Source organism: Hylaeus volcanicus, chromosome 4 (assembly GCF_026283585.1).
Source record: "Hylaeus volcanicus isolate JK05 chromosome 4, UHH_iyHylVolc1.0_haploid, whole genome shotgun sequence".
NCBI lineage: Eukaryota > Metazoa > Arthropoda > Insecta > Hymenoptera > Colletidae > Hylaeus > Hylaeus volcanicus.
The window spans coordinates 5,307,555-5,330,653 of NC_071979.1; the positions used below are offsets into that span (position 1 = coordinate 5,307,555).

The 23,099-nt window shown below is 37.4% G+C and overlaps 3 protein-coding genes across 8 annotated transcripts in view; 1 reads left to right on the forward strand and 2 right to left on the reverse strand.

The window, feature by feature from the left end:
- The window catches only part of LOC128875413 (uncharacterized), an 82,746-nt gene extending 82,333 nt beyond the window's left edge, over window positions 1-413 (reverse strand). Inside the window, exon 1 of the mRNA XM_054120968.1 lies at window positions 289-413. Coding sequence (XP_053976943.1) covers window positions 289-314 — 26 coding nt within the window. The 5' untranslated portion in view covers window positions 315-413. The remainder of the gene's footprint in view (window positions 1-288) is intronic.
- A 2,161-nt stretch (window positions 414-2,574) lies between these two features.
- LOC128874775 (protein LLP homolog) lies at window positions 2,575-3,626 on the forward strand. 2 transcript variants are annotated; one of them, XM_054119838.1, is made up of 3 exons: window positions 2,575-2,736; window positions 2,926-3,100; window positions 3,227-3,626. In XM_054119838.1, exons 2-3 carry the CDS (start codon window positions 2,941-2,943, stop codon window positions 3,484-3,486), a joined length of 420 nt encoding a protein of 139 aa, XP_053975813.1. In that variant the 5' UTR covers window positions 2,575-2,736; window positions 2,926-2,940; the 3' UTR covers window positions 3,487-3,626. The 2 variants fall into 2 exon arrangements, with proteins under 2 accessions (XP_053975813.1, XP_053975814.1); XM_054119839.1 differs by having other exon boundaries at window positions 2,581-2,736; window positions 2,917-3,100.
- A 6,060-nt stretch (window positions 3,627-9,686) lies between these two features.
- LOC128874774 (ecdysone-induced protein 78C) overlaps window positions 9,687-23,099 on the reverse strand; it is a 154,604-nt gene continuing 141,191 nt past the window's right edge. For 4 of the 5 annotated variants that reach the window (XM_054119837.1, XM_054119833.1, XM_054119835.1 and 1 more), the window contains 5 exons: window positions 19,279-19,420; window positions 17,165-17,541; window positions 16,419-16,736; window positions 15,591-15,987; window positions 9,687-14,766 (listed from right to left, as the gene is read on the reverse strand). In XM_054119837.1, the coding sequence (XP_053975812.1) occupies window positions 15,595-15,987; window positions 16,419-16,736; window positions 17,165-17,541; window positions 19,279-19,420 (1,230 nt within the window). In that variant the 3' untranslated portion in view covers window positions 9,687-14,766; window positions 15,591-15,594. The remainder of the gene's footprint in view (window positions 14,767-15,590; window positions 15,988-16,418; window positions 16,737-17,164; window positions 17,542-19,278; window positions 19,421-23,099) is intronic. The other variant, XM_054119836.1, reaches the window with a different exon arrangement.

Below are 23,099 nucleotides of genomic sequence, written 5' to 3' on the forward strand. Positions count from 1 at the left end.
AAAATTCGTCAAAAGTCAGAAAGCGAAACAACGTCGAATGCAGCTTTCCTACGCCTCGAGTGCGGCATAATTTATTCAGGATACGACGAAACGTTTCAACGGCGTCCCACTTAACCGAATAATAAATTTACACGACGAGACCAGTTCCCATCCGGCGCGATCGTATTCGACAAACTCGAGATCGCTAAGACCGGGCGATTTCGCTTGACCACGGCGAAACCTCTGACAATTTGTAGCGCGGAAGTCGTTCGAGGCGAGTCGCTTGGAGAGATCGTAAGTATTACTTACTCCTCGTTAAACCCTGAAGATGACATCGCCGACGTCCGCCGTTAACAAACTACTTGGCCCGACAATGCGAAAAACAGAACGTGTCTCGCTGCCCACGTACACACTCCGCCGCGACGCTTTGGCCTATTACTACATTAACGAGTCACTCCTCGTACGTTTATACACCACCGACACTCGCTGATAAGAGGTCCCGTGATAGTAGCCTCTAATGTCGTCACACTAACGATTCCTCGTAGCACGGTGCGATTGTCACTTACCGATAATCACGGATTCGCACCTAATGACGTTTCAAAGTATTGCGAATATTGCGAAACTTTTCTTGATTTATCAGACAATAGGGATCGTTCATAAATTGTTACACTAGTTTTGATCTGACACTTGCGAATTTTTTATTTCCTCCTTCATTATTCTATGAATTCAATCAATCCAAAGGGTCTTGAGAGTGAAATTATTTAAGTATTCTTTTCAGACGAAATTTAGTTAAATTTAGTTTAGTTTAGTTTATATCAAAGTTCACGAGTAATCTTCATCCCTTGAACATGAATTCGGTATTTGTCGATGCCCTGTCTGCGAAACTTGAACAATGTTCTTTCCTTGTTGGAACAATATAGGTAATGTGGGGGTAGGTGCTTGTGCAGGAAGAGAATGAGAGGAGAAAAGGAAGGGAGCTCATCACCCTAGATTTGATAGTGCCTTAGACGCCGGGATATTTGGAGTTCGATTAAAAATGTCTTATATATGTATGTTAGACTCGACTGAGTGCTTGTGAGAAACGCGTAGGCCGCCGATTACCTTCTGGTGATGAGGAGAGGAGGTGCCACTACAGTAACTTATATCACTATGAACATATTCATCCTCCATTGAATGGTCCTCTTCCATTCAATTTCATCTCATTGCCGAATTTCCCTAAACAGTACTTAGCTTTGTGATTTCTGTTCACTAGGTAAGGAATTTGGGGTGACTTTGATGATTTCCTTGATTTATCAGACAATAGAGAACGTACATAAATTGTTACTCTAGTTTTGTCTGATACTTGCGAATTTTTTATTTCCTCCTTCATTATTTTACGAATTCAATCCGAAGGTCTTGAGAATGAAATTATTTAAGTATTCTTTTCAGACGAAATTTAGTTAAATAAACATTTCATCTAAAAGTTCACGAGTAATCTTCATCCCTTGAACATGAATTCATCCTCCATTGAACTCTCCTCTTCTTCCATTCAATTTCATCTCATTGCCGAATTTCCCTAAACAGTACTTAGCTTTGTGATTTCTGTTCACTAGATAAGCAGTTTGGTCCAGAACGACGTGTCATTTTATAAATCAGACTCAGGAGCTGCCTGGACAGCGAACGTGTGAAACGGTAATCAGAATACGAGATCATGCTGCACTCGAGGCGTCGTCACGCGAAAACTGGACATGCATAAATATGTTACGAGCCGAGTGAAAAGTGGATCACAACTTCTAAATACCGAGTGGACGATACGGCTTAGAAAGTGTTAATCGCGAAATTGACCGACGTTTCCGTCTTACGCGGCGCTTGGAAGAACTAGTTTATCAGGATTTGCCTATGTTGTGCACTTACACTTGATAAAATAATTTATCGACTGGCGAGAAGCCATTTATCGCAGTCAAATAGTACTGGCTTCCGAATGAACGATATGGATATCGGACACTCGGACAATTTCAATCTGACAAGATGAATGCACCTGTAAGCACACCTGGAAAAAGGCGATTTGAAACACCTCGCCGTAATTGTCTTTCTCTGAATTTTGTTACATTGAAATGGATACGTCACTGGCAAAGGAAAATACAATGTATTATGCGATTTTCTGAGAGTTTTCCTTTTCAGCGTGAAAAAAGAAACGTAATTTATGAGCAATTTTTATTCAGCTTAAACGATTACTTCAAACATTGAATTAATTTCGAGAGAATTGCTATTTATCGTTAGAAAGTTGGATGCACAGCGCAGTTAATCGTTTTCTACCGTTTCAGAAATGGAAAGTTATGAAAATCATGGTATATATGTTTATGCATATGTATGTATGAAGTCTTTCCTCGAGATTATAGTATAAATGTCTAATGAAATATGAATGAAACATGAATGAAACATGAATGAAATGAAAATTACAAGTTCGAGTTATTAGGAAGGCGCTTGAGTTCGCGCGTCGCTGCTTTTGAAATTTAAATTTTTCTTTCGATTACTCGAAAATATCGATATATGAATATCGTTTCTACAAATTGTGACCACAGAGGGCACCACCAATCAAGCTGTACGTTTATCGACAGGGAACCTAACCCAACACCTGGCATCACTTGGTTAGGTTTCACTCTGTTATTAGCATTGCTCGTTTACAACACGTGATTAGTTGTATTTTCCATTTAAGCCTGGTAAAATATTTGCAAAGAACAGTTGAAGATACATCCAAATAGAATAAGTGCTATTTAAGTAAGTGACCTTCTTCTTCTTTAAGTTTTTCAATTCGTTTACTATTCCTAATCCATAATGTTTTTTTATATTTGAGGTTATGTTACACCTTCGAGTCTTTTTACAATATTATTTCACAAATGCGTGACATTTTCTCAGTTTTTATTATCAAGATTAACGTACTCGTTATATAAAATGAAGTGTTTTTAGATACGCAACAGTAAAATGGCTAAATCGCTGCGTAGTAAGTGGAAAAGAAAGTGTAGAGCAATTAAAAGGGAACGTTATGGTGCAAAAGAATTGGAAAGGTTAAAAAAAACATTGTGTATCGATGAGTATGGATCGCAAGATGCTGAAATGGCAGAGATATCAGAAATTGCTACAGGTAAGATAAATATATAGCGTTTATTACAGAAATTATAAAAATATAAATGAAAAGTCTCCATGGAGATTTTTATAGTTTAATAATATGAAATATAATCATTACTAATCCATTCTACTTCTTTTTTAGTTGTTGACGCCAAAACAATAAGAGAAAATGAAAAGGCAAAGAAAACAGAAACAGATGGACAAAAAATGGATGTAGAGTCGAGTAATGTTAGGGTATACAATAAAAAGACACTGAAAGATCAGTATGGAAACTATCCGATATGGATGAGTTTGCGAAAGATTGTCAAACACAAAAAAGGTAGAGCGAAAGCTGAAAAAGCAAGTCTAAAGTCGCACAAAAGATTAACTAGGAAGCAGAAGAAGAAAGCAAAACGAAACTAATCATTCTGAAAAATTGTTAGCATTAATACCTTTCCTCTTTAAACTTCCATACTGTAAAATGGAAATAAATTGTATTATAAATAAAAAAACTCTGTATGCTACCTTCCCTATATAAACTAATAAACATCGTCTGATTCAGATTCCGTTTTATTGAGCCTTTTCAGAATAATCTCGTAGTCTTGATCGAGATCATTGTCGGAAACCTCGTTCTCCGTGTTTAATTTTTTAATTTATTTTCTTTCTTTCGTGCAGAAGTGAGGTCGAATCGTCAACAAAAACGTTTCTACGAAACAAAATGGGATAAGAATGATAATAAATTTCATAAGAAATAGATAAGGGTGAGGGAAAGTGCATTAGGAGTGTGGATAAAATGGAGGGCTGAAGAAAGGAAGAAGACATAGTTTTTATATTTTTAACACTATTTAAAAAGTTTATTAACTGATACTGATCAAATAACAGTGAATCACGAACGATTTTCTCAACGAGAAGACAACTGCTGGACGTGCGATAAATCATGTTACGTTCAACAGCTGTTCCACAAAGGAAGAAACAGAAGTGTTCGCCGCACTTTTTGTATTTTTTCGCTAGAGTATCGAAGAGCGCGATGGCGATCCTCGGCACTAAAATTGTCAAGCATTTGTCCTATCGTCGACAAATTTTGTCCAAGTACTTTTAACTTTCTGCGAACTGTTTTTTGCTCTTCTAATATGATAGTCCTTGCTAACACACAATTTTACGTTGAAACATTCCCATCGACAGCTTTAGATCTTGCAAGCAAGAAGTTAGGAAACTGAACACTCAGAAAGTATTGAAATATCGATATATTCGGGGCTTTTACAGCGCCAACAGAAACATGGTTTCGCGTTGCGAATGAATTACTCTATTTATATACAATCTTCGAAAGTATTCGAAAATTCAGTGTTCCATACTTTTCCTTGTCAGAGGAAAGAGAGTTATCGGAGAGGACCTAGAAAAATAGCGATCGAGGATCGATGCGCGGGTTCGCAAAGAGCCAAAGCGGACAAACTTTTGCCTTACAGGAGAGAATATAAAATATTGATCGGTTATTGCGACGATATGCATGAATAGAGATATATTTCGTTTCCCTTTTTTTTTTTGTTTCTCGTGCATCCATCAGATCGCGAACATTATGAAAGCAGAGATCGGCAAAATTTTATTCGAGCGACAAACAACGAATAAAGGACTCCGTATAGCGATTTGTTCGCAACGTTTAATTATTTTGATATCGTACTTTACCATGCTTACGTTTATTTGTAAACCAAAACATGATACATAATTCCTTAAAAATTATTTATACGCAATAGAAATAGTTGTCGCGGCAACGGATATTTATTGGCATATTCAGAAACGTGCATTACTTTATCCCGAAGCATTTCGTTGGAATTAATATATGACAGGAAACAGGGGAAACACGTTGGACCGCAAAGGATTAAGTGTAGCTCGAATCGCTGACGGATTTGTCGGATATGTCATGAAATGTCTCGAACCGATTGGCAATCGGATGAAACGATACTGTGTAGTGTGTGTGAGTGTGCGAATGTGTGATTAAGTACGTTCACGAGTATATAACATTATGTAAAATCGAAAACAATGCTTGATTAATGTTCGCGAATAAAACGAAAATATATGGCTGAATGTGTCGATTCAAACAACGACAATAATAGCGTATTTGTTCTAATTCGAATACAAATGTTCCATTTTTATTCCTTGATTCACTTTTGCTCGACACTGGTTCTCGCGATCCCTTTTCGATGTTCTAAGTTTATTCGAGGGTCGTATTAAAAGTAGAGCAAATGTTTTATTAGAAAAATATTTCGCAATCTTCTGCTTCACGATAGTGGACTTTTTAAAATTATAACGTAGTAGTTTCTGAAATTGATGGATCGTTCTCAATGTATCAAGCAAAAGTGAATTGAAATGTCATAGAAATGAATCATCGTATCATGATTGAACAGAGCTACGTTTCCCAATGTGTAAGTGTGTGATGTAGGGATGCTCGATTTTGAATCATGTTTTTAGAGAATTTTCAGGTGGATTTCATTGTCTTGAATCGATTTTACTTCGTTTTTCTCTCGTTCTTTTCGAGGTACAAGCAAATTTTTTTGCTGAAGCTTATACATTTTTTAAATTGAATATTCTTGAAGAATTAAATATTAGAAAATGCCAAATGTATTTCCAAAAACAGACAATATTACAGTCGACAATCGCAACCATCGCTCGACCATATCCAAGATTTATTACTTTCGAATATGTAACCATTTAATGAACAACTAATAAACAAGAGTTGGCGCAATAGGTCTCAAAAACGAGACAGTGTATTTGATTTTTGAGGGCAATAACGTACACAGAAGTAAATGGAAAAATTTAATTAGAAACTCCCTTCGGAATACAATATAATATATACAATCTACGATAAGTGAAAATACATAGCACTATTGAAACCAACGTTTCCAAACAATACGAAGAAAAAGGAAAGGAGAAAATTGCTAGACAGAGGATGTGTCACAAGAATAGAAATCAAAGAAGTGTATAGCATAAAATCAATTTTATGTCGCTTCGATTTGGGGAAATATTACATGAAGTATACATAGGGTGAAAAAGACATTCTTGAAACGAAACAGGAATTAATTTCTCATTTAATTTCTGGTTAAGTGTTTTCCATTTGTAATGGCTTAAAAGTAACGCAAATGTAACTTGGAAATCTGAAAGTATATATGTGAGATATATGTACATAGTTAGTAATAAAAAAACGATTTTTCAACAGATAGATTTCTTAGGACACGATTTTCAGCGAATTCTAGTCTTTCCCATTCAAAATTGATTTTCTTTTTCTTTTTTTTACAAGAATCGAGCATCCCTTGTGTGATGTTGCGTGATGTGTTGCGAAGTGAGACACTCGGTATGTGAAGGGGGCCACGTTATTATGCTGATAGAGAGATTAACAAATAAATATAATTACACGTACATCGCGCGCGAGCGTGGACGCATTAAACCTAATCTCTAACAAATCGTATCGTTTCTTTTTTTTTTTCTCTTTATAAAACAATTAAAATGAAACATTTGTACTTTAGCAGTATAGAGCAGTCGTTTTGTCGTACTTATTTACCTTAATATCATTATCGTCGTTTATATTATTTTATACATATATATGTAATATTATATTTTTTGTTTTCTTTCATTTTCATTTTTTTTTTTTTTTAAGAACAATTCCCGCCTCGCTTGGCACGCCATCGTCCCGTCGTCATCTCTTTATCGTCTCGATACATCGTGTTACATAGGCTGTTTTGTAAATTATGAATCGATCAGAAGATATAGGGGTGGCTCCAGGCCGGACGTAGAACGACCATTTCGAAAATAGTAGAAGCGTGTGATTTCAAGCAGTATCGACTCGACGTAGAAATTAATTTTCATACGATGTTTCGACGCGAAAACGTTTATCCGAAATATTCATTTGACATTTTTTCATCGAATGTAATATTTAAAATTTTTTATTCGAAATATTTATTCGTAATTACGAAGAATATTCTTTGTTTTTGGAGGTCGTCTTACGTCTCGCCGTGAAATCCACCATTGTTGGCTGCGTTGCGATTTATAAAACATCCGGTATAGGTATAGTATGCAGTCGATATCTCGCCTATTATAAAAAAGAAGAGTACGGTATAACATATGCGATAGAGCGTACGCAACGTGATGCACGCTTGAGCACAACTTATGTATAAATATACAATCATAGAATCAATATCAAACAAAATCGTGATTATTGCAGAGTCATGTCTTACGGGCGGAACATATTATTTATAATATATATATTTACTGTATATATATATATATATATATTTATATTTATATAGATTTATCTCTGAACAAAAATTAAAGGAACCGCCTCTTTTTCTTTGTTAGCGTTTCCCAATCGAACGCACAAGACGAATTAAGCTCGACGCACAATTAAACGTTACGCCGATTCGACAATAATCGATATCAGTGTGATAACAAAGTAATAAAATAATTGTAATGATAGATTGTAATCATAATTACGGGATACGATTAGCTCGAATAATGTTAATAATAATGGTACATTGATTACGTAACGATTCCCACAGTATATGTACACGTATTATAGCACCATGACCGAAATCTCAAGGTTAAAAAATAACTATTACACGAGGCGAAGAGCGGATGGTATTCATCGGGGAGAATGGAAACGAGATTGTATTAGGACGGAGACGGGCAAAATTTTATTCGATTAATAGATAACGAATAAATCAAATCGTGTATCAATTCGTTTTACGATATTCAATCGATCGAACGTGCTCGATTATTATTCGTCCATTTGGAAACTTTTATTTGCAAATTTGTTCTTTTCACTTTGTAATTCGAATCGTAATTTTTTGTTACTTCAACGAATAATGAGTGGACAGTTATTTGTTGTTTATTCGTTACCTGAAATCTCTATTTATATTTTGAATTCTAGAGTTTTTTGAATCTAGAAATTTGATCATAGAACTTTGCCTACCTCTGATTATTGGGAGGGAAAAGCGTGATTGGGAGGAGGGTGAACTTGCGCTTCGGTCGGAACACGAGAGGAGGGAAAGAAGGGGATGTTACGTTTGAGTTTTTAAAGGATACTATCTCAATTATTATTCTTACAGTTTCTCGATTACGCTGGCCGATCGACTTCCACCCTTACCCTCGGAAACTATTCTTAATTTAAAAGTGGTAGCGAGACAGAAAACAAACGCGAGTCTCAAAGAAAAAGAAAGATTGCTTGCTAGACTGTTCTCTGGATTTCATGAAACGAAGTTACGTTTGGGTCAAAGAAAGAATGGACTTTGTCGAGGAGGGAAGTCTCACAAACGAAGAACTTTAATGAAATCTCAGGTATTTCATCTTCAGTTATTCTACATTCACCATCGAACCTTTCTACTTGTAGATTCGTTTTGCTTCTTTAATTTTCAATTATTTTTACTATATTTTCGTAACCATTTTAAAATTTCAGGAATAAAACATAATTAAGCAAACGTTTCGAGATATCTACAAATTTTTAACTGACAAATTCAACCACTCGTGAGATCTGACATGATTAATACAGCATAAAAGAATGGAACGAAAGGCGACCGACCAACGTGACCGAGTAAACGTTACATTATAATTAATAACGTTATTAAGTATTTGGCCGTTTCAATAAACGTGTTCCATTCAACGTTCACGAGAGTATCGTAGAATACGCGATTGCTATTAGCTCGGCGAATAAGTCGTGGGGACTAGAAATTTTGAAAAACGAATCGCAATTCAAATATCACAGGAGGAAAATGTCGCGACTTTTTACTCTCTCTCTCTTTCTCACATTCCTCGTATAAGTTTTCTTTTCTCGCTTCTAGTCGACGAAGATTATTAGGACAGCCGTTAAGATCGTTCGAATTACAGAATTTATGTACAACGAGCATAAAAATTCTCATACATACATACATTATATACCAGGTGACTCAATTTACACTTTACTGAGATTTTCCTCCATGCACGTCTCGAAGAGGACGAGAATAGTAAATAATTTAAAGATTATCAGCGAGATACTCGCGTGCTTCTTATATTTTCTCGTTTGTTATTACGTCACTTCTCGTCGCGCAGATCCGTTTTGGTAGATTGTAAGAGAGAGAAGCAGTTCTAGTTTAACTTCCGTTTCCTTTTTTCTTTTTCTTTCTTATTTCTTCGATGCAGGAATCAAAATTGAGAAAAGGGACGCTGTACTTTTGTTTTTCTCGCGCGAGTAGCGATTTGGAAAGATGGCCTACCATTGTTAGATCTACGCTCTTTCGACATAATGCGTTTAATAACTATTCTTCTTGCATATAGATTTATAATCTTTATATTTATATATATATATGTATACTTTTTTTTTATAATATATATATATATATAGACTCATATTTATATTATATTAAACGATGATATCCCTTCTTTGTTCAATATATTAATTAGGTATGATATGTTTATTCACAACTTGATGTGAGCGCTTAGAGTTGGAATTTTGTTTTACCTTCTAGTTATCGCGACGATAGTCTTCTCCCTCCTCCCCCCCCCCACACATAATTTTCATCCCTTGCAGCGATATAGCGAATGTGCCGACGTTACGTTAGTTTTTAATTTAAGTACGACGCTAGGTAAAACATTAATTTCTCTAGTGATAAACTTAGTTCTCATCCCCCCCCCCCCACGTTTCTCACACGATGAATGTATATGTATATGTATATATATTACATATCGATACGCATTACATGCTAGTCATTGTCAGAGAGTTATTAGTGTTCAAGAGTTCGAAGATTTCAAACATGCTCGCTTCAGGATCATTTCAACAACGCGGGGAAACGTTCCGTCGACCGTGATCGCTCGCCAATGATCGTCGATCGATCGAATCAATAACAACAAATGCAACAACTTAACGCAACAATTACTTATTATAAAATACACAACGGCTGGACTCGATTCAAACTTTTCGTTTTCGCGCGTCGAGAAATACAGCAGTCCCTCGCTTCGTGACGAAATTCTTCCCGCGGTAACAAGGCGCGAGCCCTTTACATTTTTCTTAGCGCTTTTCGTCGCATTTCGCTTCGCGTAGATATTTAATCCTCTAATGCAGCGATTTCTAGTCTCCATTTTTTAGCCACTGGCTTACAACATATTTACAGGACACTTGCATTCTTTCGTTGCTGTCTGGTTTTTAAAAATGGAATCGTATATGGTTAATATTGAAACGGATTGGCGAGAGTTTCTTAATGAAAATGTGTCGAAACATGACCGCATTTAAATTACTTTTAATTTTGTTACAACATATTTACAGGACACTTGCAGTCTTTCGTTGCTATCTGGTTTTTAAAAACGGAAAGTGTATGGTTAATATTGAAACGGATCGATGAGAGTTCCTTAATGAAAATGAGTCGAAACATGACCGCATTTAAATTACTTTTAATTGCGTGTATAACGAAACACTTCTTAATATCACAAAAACGGGCACCTTCGAATAAGATCGTGTTCGAACTCATTTTCATTAAGAAAACTTCGACTGCCTGTTGATAGTGTGTTCGCGAAGATGTAACGAAAAATATATAAAATTCTATGTGAAGTTAGTTAACACATTGGTTAACACAATGTGTGGCGTCACTTTGAAGTTATCGATCCCCTTTTCGATTCGAAATAGCTGACGCACCCCATTTTTCATCCCGAAGCGAAGAACTACTGTATGATTAATTTAAATATGTTAGTCTCTAAAAGAAGATACGAAACGTTCTCGACTCCCATGTTTGGATCTTCTTTATATGTATATTTAGAGCTTACCGAAAAATATTTAATAACATAGGTAATTGTAATTTTAAAATAAGCGAGATTATGAACCGTAAATTTATAGTATCATTAACTTACTCAATTTAAAACTTCCAAGTGTAGAAAGTGGACCCCAATCATAGTGGTTTTACTTTACATTATAACATAATATAATTAAATTATTAATCAATAATGTCACAACTTGCCTAACTCAGAACCCCTAAGTGCACAAAAAGGGCCCAACCATTGACGTCGAAGACATTTTCACTCTCCTAGCATAGACTAATAATCACATCAAAATTGTCTACTCAACAAACACGGGACCACGTCACTGTATAATTCCTTTTTTTCCTATTTCTTAACATCAGAAGTCGACGTCGACCGATAAATTCAACGAAAGAACAGCGAGGCCTGAACATCTAAATTCGTCGTTTCACCGCTGACCATCCTGAAGCGACGCAACAATATCTATAAAGGTAAATCCACTATACTACTTGTCAAGTAATAAAAATAGAGATTGCATAGATTAAGATTCGTAGCGGATGCATCCTAGAGAGATACTTCCTATAAAGATTTCCTCTTCTTGAGCTTTATAGCGTGAAACTCTTTCTTCTTTCATTTTTCTTTCCATTTGTATAGATCTGTATAATATGTATAAGTGTTCGTTCGTACGCGCTGCAGCCGACGCGACACGCGCTGGCATGCAGTTTGTCTGTCGTGTTTACAGCTTTCTAAGCGAGGGATGGAAAGATCGTTCCGGTAGTTACTACGGGCAAGGAAAAAATACGATTCCACACTTTCGATATGTCTGCGAGTTTCAGCCCAGAAACTGTATCGATTGAACGCTCCACGCGGAACGTTCGTCCCTTCGCTCAACAACAGAGATGGACAAAACTTTCCCTGAAGAATAAATAAACGAATAAAAACACCATACGGCGATTCGTTCGCCATTTTTATATCATCGAACAATTATTTTCGAGGTAACTTCAATTTTTAATGTAAATCGATTAATTAAATTTTATACTTATCGTTAAGGTAATTTGTGTTGAACAAAGTAGTGGTTTGAAAGATATTTAAATACTTTTTAGAATTTCTTGAATACAATCAATTCAAACGTGTATACAGAAAGACATACTTTATGTAATAACGACCTCTCGTCAGATTACTATTATCATGTCTTTTGTATACCAAAGTAGGAAAAAGTTCTTCGTCATCCTTGAACGACTTTTATCGTGTCTCTTCTTTCTTCAAAGTTACTCTAATATTTATACAATCGTTTCAATTGTCCCATATTATACGTTATATAGGCTGAACTTTACTTCGAGGTAGTAAAAATTATTTACTTTTTTTATACCATTAGCTTTCGATCCCTAAAATGGAAGTTTTAATGTTAGGAATCCAACGGTTAAACAATTTGACTGGTTAATTCGACGTCATACATTTACCGATGCTCTGTCGGTCAATTAGATAGGGAATGTCATTCTTCCGACAACTTGTTGTATACAGATGCTCGTAGATGAACAATACATTTGTAAATAACAACAAAATGTTAAAACACGTTACGAAAATAGTGTCTGAGTAGGTTTGGAGTCTAATTTCCTGGCGCATGTTGGGTGGGCGATTGTAAAAGCCAATATGGCGCAGCATTAACCTGCGAAATACGCCGAAATGCTCAACTTTACTTACGCATAACTTTTAAACCGTTGGATTCCTAACATTAAAACTTAGATTAACGAATTCTAGGCATTAAAGCTACTAAATGGTAAAAAAGGAGGTCAGTAATTTTTAGTGCCCCGAAGTAAACTTTAACCATTATATTAATTATTTTAAGATACCTTGCTACGAATTTAATACTTAATCAAATTCAGCTTGGTAAAAGATGATCTTAAAATGTTCGAATGTTTAAATCGAACATTTCTTCGACGATCAATCATTCGTTGTTTGAAATTTGTGTGTATACAAGAAATTTGCCCATCTCTGCTCCATCGCGAGGAGAAAAAAAGATCAGTCGATTAGAGTAGAATGTTGTGCACAGCATGAGTAAGTAGAACGTGAACAGTATCGAGTGAGTGCTTGTCAAAAGCCCACCGCAGCCTGACTAAAGTGTCTAACTCGTTACGACACGCCATTCCTTCCACTGATCTTTCTTTCTCCGTACAATACACGCCTGTTCGCGGTTTCTAATAAAAGTTCCCTCGTGAATTATCACTCGGGAACGGTTTTTGTGCTATCCTTTTCGCGCGGCGCGTGTTCGATCACTGCGCCGCATTATTGCAACAACGATATGCGCGATACTAACAACGCGAAAAACTTATATCCTCCTCCTCGTCGATTGAGTATTTAAATACTTCCGCTGGTGCAGCGCGCGACGCTGCGTAGCAAACGGTACAAATCTCGTCGAATCGAAAGTCAACGTTCCGTTTATCCCGTTGGAACAACTCAGAACCCCGAATTATCATCTGCTCTGATTTTTTATCATTATTCTAGAGACGAAAATTCTTTCCGTTTCTTTCTTCAAGGCTCAGGAATTTGTTAAGAATCAGTTGGAAGAGGCTTCAATTTATTGCATGATTCTTTTCGTCCCTTGTCGTCAATTGAAATTCCTTTCCTGTTCATGTAACTTTGAAATATCCTTTGCTATTTTTATTTTTTTAAGTGACTATTTAAGGGACAGTACTTCTGTTTCTTTGCTCTTTCGTTCAGTTGAAATTTCTTTTCGTAATTCACCCTCTTGGGACAAATTAAAAATTCGAAACATCGTTTGCTGGTTTCTTCTTTTCTTAAATAATTCCACGAACAAAATTTGTTTCTTTTGTTCAAAGCTCAGGAATTTCATTGGAATCAGTTGGAAGAAGATTTGATTTATTGCGTGATTCTTTTCATCCCTCATCATCGACTGAAACTCCCGTCATTTTCTATTGATCTGTTGCAGCAGATTAGAACTTCAAAGCATTCTATTTTCTTTCTATAATTATTGCAGAGATTTCCTTTTTTTTCGAAAATTTAGGAATTTTATGAAAAGTCCTGATTAACCCCATAATTCAGTTCACCCCTTGTCGTTAAGTGAAACTCCTATCGCGTTCCATTTATCCTTTGATCCTAATTTAGACCTTCGATTTATCGCTTGCGTTTTCCCATAATTACTCTAAACAAAAATATTCTCTTTGCTGCTAGGGAATTTTTGAAGAATCAGCCCGAATCGATCGAAACCTCGATTCATCGAGTTCGTCCATCTCTCGTTAATTGAGTTTCCATTTGCTTTCTATTTACCCTCTGAGACCTTCCATCCCTTATGGTATTTTAATAATTATTCTAAAGACAACAGTTTTCCTCTTCTTTTTCAAAGCTAGGGAATTTTTGAAGAATCAGCTTGAATCGACCGAAGCTTCGATTCATCGAGTTCATCCCTCATCGTTTCACTTTCACGTTTTACTTATCCTCTAGGACAATTCAAAAATTCGGAATATCTTCAATTTAAAAAAAAAATTATTCAACAAAGAGAATTTCTTCGTCTTTTTTCTTCGAACCTTAGAAATTTCTCAATAATCGAAAGAAGCTTCGACTTATCGCGTGATTCGGTTCATCCCTCGTCGATTAATCGAATAACGCTTTCTCCCTTTAGTCTCGACCCGAGAGCGTTTCAATCGACGATCTGTACCCTTCGCCACGAAACGATCCATCTTCCACACGATGGGATCCTGGCGGGATCGATCCCACCGAGACGCGACAAATCAGCAGCGGATCCTCCCGCGTTCTTTTTCCAATCGAAACGACGAGCGTCGACCCATCGTGTCTACGTTGTACACCATCGCTCGGCCATCGAAGAACAAATCGTCCTCGAAGCCCTGAACCATGTTTTGTGCGATGAGCGCTGGCAATTAGAAGAATCTCCCCTGGCAGGGCCGTTCGTTTTCGTCGAATTAACTCGATGTACTCTGAAACATTCTTCAAAGAGGATCCACCGATTAGAAGTCCCCCTCTGGTGCCAGACCGACGGGGCGGTTTGGATTGCAAATCAAGGTGGATTTCGGGGGGAGGAGGATTAAAATGCAAACGTGGATTTATGGAGCGGGCGGTCGAATTGGAACGGTGAAACGCGTTATAGAAAGTTGGGAAACTAGTTGGGAGAGGCGAGCTTTACGCGTGTCAGCCGTTGTATTTTAACCAGGACGGTATCGGAATAATGTAACATATTTCTAACGATTTTATTTTGAAAATTTGAATAAACGAATGTTTCAAATAACGTATTGATTGAATATTATATTTATAATACATGTAATGTTGGACGAAAGAGAATTTAAAATTAACATTTGTATATACAGTCAGTCCCATAAGTGTACCCTCTATGTCTGTCGAAAAAATTTGCCTGAACTTAATGATAGGTTTAATTTTTCCAATTAAATGTCTCATTACTAGACCGTGGGTCGTTATGCAAAATAAAATATTCGCGAACGTCCCTATAAAAATTGAACCTAAATAGGAATTTATTTTATTCTGCAAATGTTATAACATGAACTTTACTTTCAATCTTTTTTATATTCTTCGATATTGTTTGCATTTTGTAGTTTCTTGCACATTCAAATTTTCTATAAATCCATAAAGATCCGCAGTCTACTCATTATAAATATGTATATGTATCATCTTTACGCATGTATATACTTCTAATGAAAAAACCTGTAATTTAATTTAGGCAAAAAGACCCAACGATATTATTTTTTCTAATTACTTATAATAAAAGAAATGGGAAAAATTTTTCAGAAGTAGATCACCTCTTCACTGAAGATCTTCCTCGCACTTGGGAATGTCGAATATCTCGGCAAAGAGGGGCGGTAGTTTGAGCTTCGTCCAGTTCCTCCTGAACCAGTCGAGGAGATTCGCGTGTCTGGCACCCAGGGCCCTTAGTTCCGGTATCCTCTGAGAAACGCTGGAGATGCTGGAACAGCCACCCGTTGATGTTGTTTCACCAGGGACAGTGTGGTTCCGTAACGCTTGCACTTTGAGCGCCTCCAGAAGACGATCCTGAAGCCTTTGCACCGCTTTCACGTCGTTCAGGCCTGGCCTTTCGCCCAGAAGAACAGCGCCAGAGAAAAGGCCCAGCTCGGTGTCCGATAGTTGGTGAGCGTTTAGGGCCGATGTGAATTGCATCAAAGCTGACACGAAGTCTGGCTGTTTTGTTTTACAACGATTAATTATTCAAGTATTGTGTGAAGTGTTGGTTAATTTGAGAAAAGGTCTCGAAAGCTGATAAACGAAGGCTTTAGGAAGCAAAAGGATTTCCAAAAGGGCCTTTAGGATCTTATTTTTCAATAAAAATAGTATGAAATGATGATATCGTTTGTGTTCACCACGACTATAGCGATGGACATATTTGATTAGAAAACAAAATCTTAAGAGGCTATTCAAGTCTAGAACGTCAATCTTCGGATTAATTTTCGATTTTTCGGGCTATCGATTATCTGGTAATGTCAAAACTTTATTTTCGTAATAAGAGGTTTAATGATACAAAAATTCATTAGAGGGAGATTGACGAAAGCTAAGGTTAGTATACAAAGCGTCAGCTTCTGTTCTTCTGTTCAAAAATAGTAACTCGTTCTTACCTCGTACATCAATTCCATTTGCTGCCTAGTGATATAAGTACCATCCTCGAAAGTCATCGAACTGTCAGTGGTCATCTTAGAGATATGGCTGAGCCAGACCTCGAAGAAACCAACCTTGATCAGTATCAGCTGATCGTCCTGCGAGAGATCGCAGAATCCTGGCACCCTTTTGGCAAACTCTACCACCCTTTGCACCGATGGCGTCACTCTGGTGGCGAACTGTTGCCAGAGCCAGATCCTCTGCGACTCGACTGTTTCCGCTGTCGAGGACGCCGCCTCTGGATCCTCTGGACTGGCAGGCTGCGAAGAAGCACTCGCCTAATCAGCGGGATTGTAAAAGAAACAGGCGTTGCTGTCGGTTTCAGCAGAAGATTTCTTACGTGATTCTAATGTTAAAGGATTCAACATCCCAAAAATCAAAGTTCTCGCAACGCAACAGACTAAAACCAAGCGTGACTGTAAGTCAAACTTGGTATACAAGAGTTTTTGGAGCATTGATTCTAAAACTGAACTCGAAATTTGGAAATCAATGAAACCTTTCCATCCCTTCGTTGGCGTGACTTTCGTTATTTTATCTAAATTTGATTCATTAAGTTAATTTACTATCGTTACTGCAACTTTTCTTCAACAAACTATCTTCAAATACATGTTTACAACGAAAACTATTATTATTTCAGGATGTCTCCCTACCAAAATAATTAACAACCATTGGTTTATCTTTATCGATAAAATTTCACCAAACTCACCGGTATTATCATCGGTTTCCGAACGATGCCCCTCGTTGATTCCTCTGTGAAGCCGCAGTGAGCATGATGCGCTTGAGAGACTTGGAGTATTACGTCGTAAACAGCCAACTGTTTCACGTCAGCGTCCGACTGATCCGCTTCCACAACTGCTGCTAGTGGCACGCAGGCTATGGTGTTCTGACCCTGGCTATTGTTATTATTATTTTGGCTGGTGTTGTTGTTATTGTTGTTGTTGTTATTGTTGTTATTGTTCCCAGCGCTGGGAGACGTCAGCTGCTGCACACCAGTGGTCGTTGTCGTCGTTGTTGTCGTGGTGGGCACTGCGTCGTCGGGGCCGCGTTCCCTTGAACGCTTTGGCACCCTGCCGTACCTCACAGCTGAAAGAAGCGCACATTTAACACGTTATTTGCAACGTCACGCAGAAATGGATGACAGGACTTTTCATCTTCGGAATGAAAAAAAACTAATTCCGAAGATGAGGCGACAATGAAAATAAATCTAGATAGGATTCGTGAATTTGGCGAGGTTAACGAATTAAATTCTGAGACAAGTGTTAAACAATCTGATCTTCGATAGTCTCGGGACAAAATTATAACTTTGTAGAAATTTTCACGAGTCTTAGCCTAGCAGACAACGTGATAAATATCATATCGTGTTCGAATTTCGTAAAAATCGTTATTTCGAAGTTATTTCGAAAAGTGTCCAATTTCACGCGAAGCACTACTTGGAGTCCTGTGTAACGGAGTCCTACTGTACTTGTTCAATATTCTCCTTAAAAGTTCTCCCTCCGAAACAATTGCACGGTTGCAAAATTAACACGTACCGTGGTCGAGATAATCGCACCGGACAGCAGTGGATACAGCTTTCGGACAGCTTTATCCTTGGTAATGTAATATGTACATTCATTTCGCAACGTTCTAAAAGCTTATTACGATTTCGTCGACAATGCGAGAGGGAAGCTCCGAGGATAGCCTGTTACACACTACCTCGAACTACACCGTGGAACTTTGACGTTTAATTATGCACGCAACTTCGCTTCGGCGTGTTGTACCTCCTCCGTCGTTAAGGGAGGACAGAAATACCGCGATGGAAAAGACACCGGGGTTATTTATCGCTCGAGTATGAATTGAACTCGTCAGGGAAACAATTGTGTGGACGACTGACAGACCAATCACTGTGCGAAGTTTGTCATTTATTCAGAGATGGGCAGTATTTAGATAACGGAATCATTTAAATAAAAACTCGAACGAACGTACCGTATCATTATTTTTATTCGGTGTCTGTCGGATACGAATATTCATTCAAAGTAAATTTATTCGACGGATAAAGGTAACTCGAGTATTCTTTAGTTTCTTTTAAAGTGTCTTTAAAAGTATCTTTATACATTAATTTCCTTTTTAACAAAATTGTTGTTATGGTAAACATCATTGATAAATACAGTCGGTCCCAGAAGTCTTCGTAACCTCTATGTATATCAAAGAAGTTTGTCTAAATTAAATAATAGGTTCGTTGTTTTCAAATAAATGTTTCATTATAAATGTGTACATGTACAAGTTTCGACTTTTTTAATTTGGTCTTCTTTTTCCCTCAAAGAACTTTTTTTTTTTAAGTGAAAATCATTTCTTTCATTTGTTCGCAATTTAACTTTGCTCTTATAACTAACGAATCAAACCAAAATTAATCCTTCAATCACATTTAAATTACATAATAAATTATATACAATACACATATATATATAATAATGTAAAATTTATTGGAAACATCAAACCTATCATTTGATTTAAGCAATTTCTTTCAATAAACACAGAAGGTACGAACGTTTACGGGACTGACTGTATGTCTTACTAAACTTCTTCAAAAAATGTATCGCTTCATATTCCTGTACATATCCACAACGACATAGTTTAAATAGATAAAGCACGACTAAAGCATGGAGGATCTGGAGACCCGGAAAAGGTATAATTTCAAAGCAAGACCTTCCGAGCGACTCCTATCTACCTCGGAGCACGTGCTCGGAACAATGTAACCACCAGGAAATTGTGCACAATCTTTGAATACATTCGCGTCTTTTACAAAGCATTGTTACGATCGATGCAAAGTGAATCGTTACTTACAATCCCTGGACATGCCGACAGCTAGGCACTTCTTAAATCTGCAGTACTGACAGCGGTTCCGATTTAATCTGATGACGAGACACTTGCCGTCCCTCAAGCACCTGTACTCTATCTGCTTCTGAATGCTCCTCCTGAAGAAACCCTGGAAAAAGGAAACAACCATTGTGGTAACAATCGCTCGTTCTGCAAAAAGAAATCCATTTCTTAGAGTCTACTCGTCGCTACGTTCACATCCACACGTTCCTTGCTCGACGTGCAAGATTAACAACTCGTCGGATACTACCTGTTGTCGTTTACTTGTTTATGGCGGGTGCTTTCGCTTTCTAGACGATCGAGAAACAGCCGTTGAACACGGTAATTTCAACGCCTGGTTGTAAACAAAGGTAATGATAGACACGAGCAACGACGTCTTAGCGTCTGTCTAGTCTCGCTAGCCTTCGAATATTTATTTCACTGTTCTAGGAAGATTTCAAGCTGAACATTGTATGTTGAATTCAGATGGCTAAATGTATAGAACAATTACAGAAGGTGCATACCTGTACCGAAAGTATTTCAAAGTTTAGCTTCATCTAAAAATGATAGAGTAAATAATTCAACACAGCCAGAAACGATTTGAAATATCTCCAGGCGATCGATAGCTGGCGATGTTTTCCTTCGAAGGGGAAACGCGTCAGTCTCGTGAGAATACTCGCCGTTGGCTGCCAAAAACATCTCCGAGTTTCCAGGAGTGACGGGAGACTGCTCGGAACCGAGATACTTTATTTAAATCGAAAGAAATTTGAATTTTTCTGTCGTTCTATTCGATACTCATCAATTTTCGTTATCTTCTATGACTCGGTAATGCAGAACATTCGATCGATACGACAGATCGCTTTATTGGTAATGCAGAACACTGTATTGGTAAATACTTGGATCAATTAGGGTTCTGCATAATCGACAAAATATATTAGGTTGTCCCAGAAGTTTCTTCCGTGACTTGCACTCAATTATCTTATATGGCAGTGTTTATATAAATAGACAACCTGATTTCTTAGATGTTAATTTTGTAACAGCAGTGGAGCAAAATGAATCGTACGCAATTCAATAACTTAACATTAGACATAAAATATTGTGTATGCATTACTTATTAATAAAATGGAAGAAACTTTTGGGACAACCTAATATTACATGGCTCTTTGTATCAGAAATATTACTCACAAGACCTGTATGGGTCTGTAGCCTTAATGAACAAACAACAAATGTTACTTATTACACCAGAAACAGTTTTGTAATGTAAAGAGTGCCTCTAAACAAATATCAGAGTCTCCAAAAATGATCAATGGGGTTTCTCAACAATAATTTCTATTCGAACAAAAATCCCGTTTAGTTTACAAATTGTTTGCTTTATAATCAGATCCACGGACTCTGATAGAGAGACCATTTATTCAGTTCGTCCAAGATTCAACGTAGCCCCTAGCAGAATGGAAGTATCAATACTCGAAACTCGTTCAATCGTTATTGGCTTCGTGTTGTTCCCTCGCGTGTCGCTTTTAATTTCCCATCCCCTCGAATTGCGTTCGCGTGAAAGGAATACGATGTTATCTCGGCGGGGAATTCGTCAGCCAGGAAACACTCGAGATAATTCAGATCCTACGCGGCCGGGATGGTAATCGACTCAGAAATGAAAGGGACGGGTCTGACCGTGCAGCGGCGTTGCAGCGACGGGTTAAAATTAATTACGCGAGATTCGCTTCCTACACGGCATAGATAAGCGCGGTTAGATCTCTCGAGCGCTACCTGGACGCGAGGATATCCCCCGTTCCGACTACGGATGGGATCGAGATCGATACGTACTCTCGTATTCGAGTTAATTCCAATAACTAACATTCGTTTCACGAGCGCGTAGACCACTCGTAGAGAATGTTTCGTTCGTTGCACAGTAGAACCTCTTGCATCCCTGCTAATAGGGAGACAAAAGTGGGATGAGGGAATAGATAAGGGACTTTTCGGATAATAGAATGATCACTTGTTTCGTAGAGTATTCATTGATTATATAATGGGAAATTCCGTATAAATACATTACGTTAAATTATTTTGTGGAAAGAAATGGGGAGTACAGTAGGTCACTTCAGTAACTGATCAATTTTTAATATTCTATTCAGAAATTCTATTCGGAGCTCTACTGTACCTGCTTGCAGAAGAATCACGTGCGTGGAGCACATGGTAAGGTAGAGAATTCTGTCGATAAGATAGAGCATCCTGTCGATAAGACTCGATAATGTAGAAGTCTACTGGTAAAGTAGTTCGCTCTATCGATAAGAAGGAATATCTTTGATCTCTCGCAAATTGAAAGAAGCTTGGAACAGTTGCTAAAAGACCTTCAGCGGATCTATTAGAAATATATTCTTGCTATTTTTTAGAAACACCCACAGGCAGTTAGAAGCTACTATATGTTAAACAATATTACTTATCTAACGAATAATGTTTCCAGTACAAAGAACAATATTATGTTTTGTTCCAACTATGCTACTCGAATCTATCGGTAAATCTTATCTACCGTATCTTGTCTGAGATGCCATTAATCGTTTGTTGAACAGTCTCTGATTACTCGATAATTTAATAAGGCATAATTAGTTATAGCAGATTACTCAAAGGATTAATAGCATCACGTCTAACGCAAAATTCGATATTGCAAATGATCCTTGCCGATGAGTCTAATTAGTAAATTGGAGATGAAGTAATATTACATTCGACTACTACTATTATTACCTTATGAACTCGTTATGAGAATATACAAATTTTTTACACCTATTTTTTTTTCGTGTAACTTTTGGGCCAATGTCAGTTCGAGATCCTGATATCGTGTATCATTGCAAAATGGAAAAAGCTCAGGTCTCGTACTCGTAAAAAAAGATTTAGATGACAGTGTTCACTAATTCCCCACTCACCCTATGATAGGGTTCGACTAGAAGTTCTTTGTTTCGCGCAGTACTCGTAAAGAGTTCGAATCCAAGTCGGTTGGAACTCGAAGCTGCTTGTAAGATGGTTGATCCCATCGCTATTCGTGACTCATGCTCAAACTCAGCAGCTAGGAAGCGAGCGAGATCGGCTGACAATACTTTTCCCGCTTCCTCTGTAACGCAGAAGCTGCGCGGTTGATAACGCTTCTGGTACACCGACTTTCGGAAGTTTCGCGAGCTTATTGATCCTTGACGTCGTACATAAGGATCGGCAGAGTCTGTCGGGACAGATAACCATTCCGCCGGGTATATCGTAATTACAGCTGGCTGCTGGTACATACTCTTATCGCTGGACTGGCGCGTGGCCGTATTAGGGCGCGAAACTGATTAAGAGAAACGTGATATTAGATGCATAGGAAATTGTTCCTCCGTCGAGACAGATAAGGAAAGGATGTGGTGTGTAGAAAGTGGGCGCGGTAGTTTAGGTATTGTTCCTCGCTCTTAATATATTCCGCATTTTTCGACCAACTTCGACGATTGGGAACACACAAATCGAGAACAGAGATTGGGTTAACTTCGTGTGACTTCCTTCTCAAGTTACAGCTTCATTTTTGTACTCTGACATTTCTTCGCTTTCTCTAGCAGGAGTGAGAGTATAATGTAGAATGCAATGTTCGGTAAATCCTTGCTTTTCTTCAGGAGGCTTTTTGGTGTGTCAAGAAATTAATTATTGCTTCGTTTTTTAAAAGCAAATATATTTGAAAATACACTGTTACAATTTATGCAAATTATATGTAAAATAGTCGATGAAAAGTGAATATATGAATTATTTGTCTCAGACAAACCGTTTCCAAAATGTTCTTCGCAACTACGAAAATATCG

Coding starts and splice junctions, on each gene's coding strand:
- LOC128874775 (XM_054119838.1), top strand. CDS start 2,941: ATGGCTAAATCGCTGCGTAGTAAGTGGAAAAGAAAGTGTAGAGCAATT. Junction 3,101..3,226: donor GATATCAGAAATTGCTACAG/GTAAGATAAATA, acceptor CTTCTTTTTTAG/TTGTTGACGCCAAAACAATA.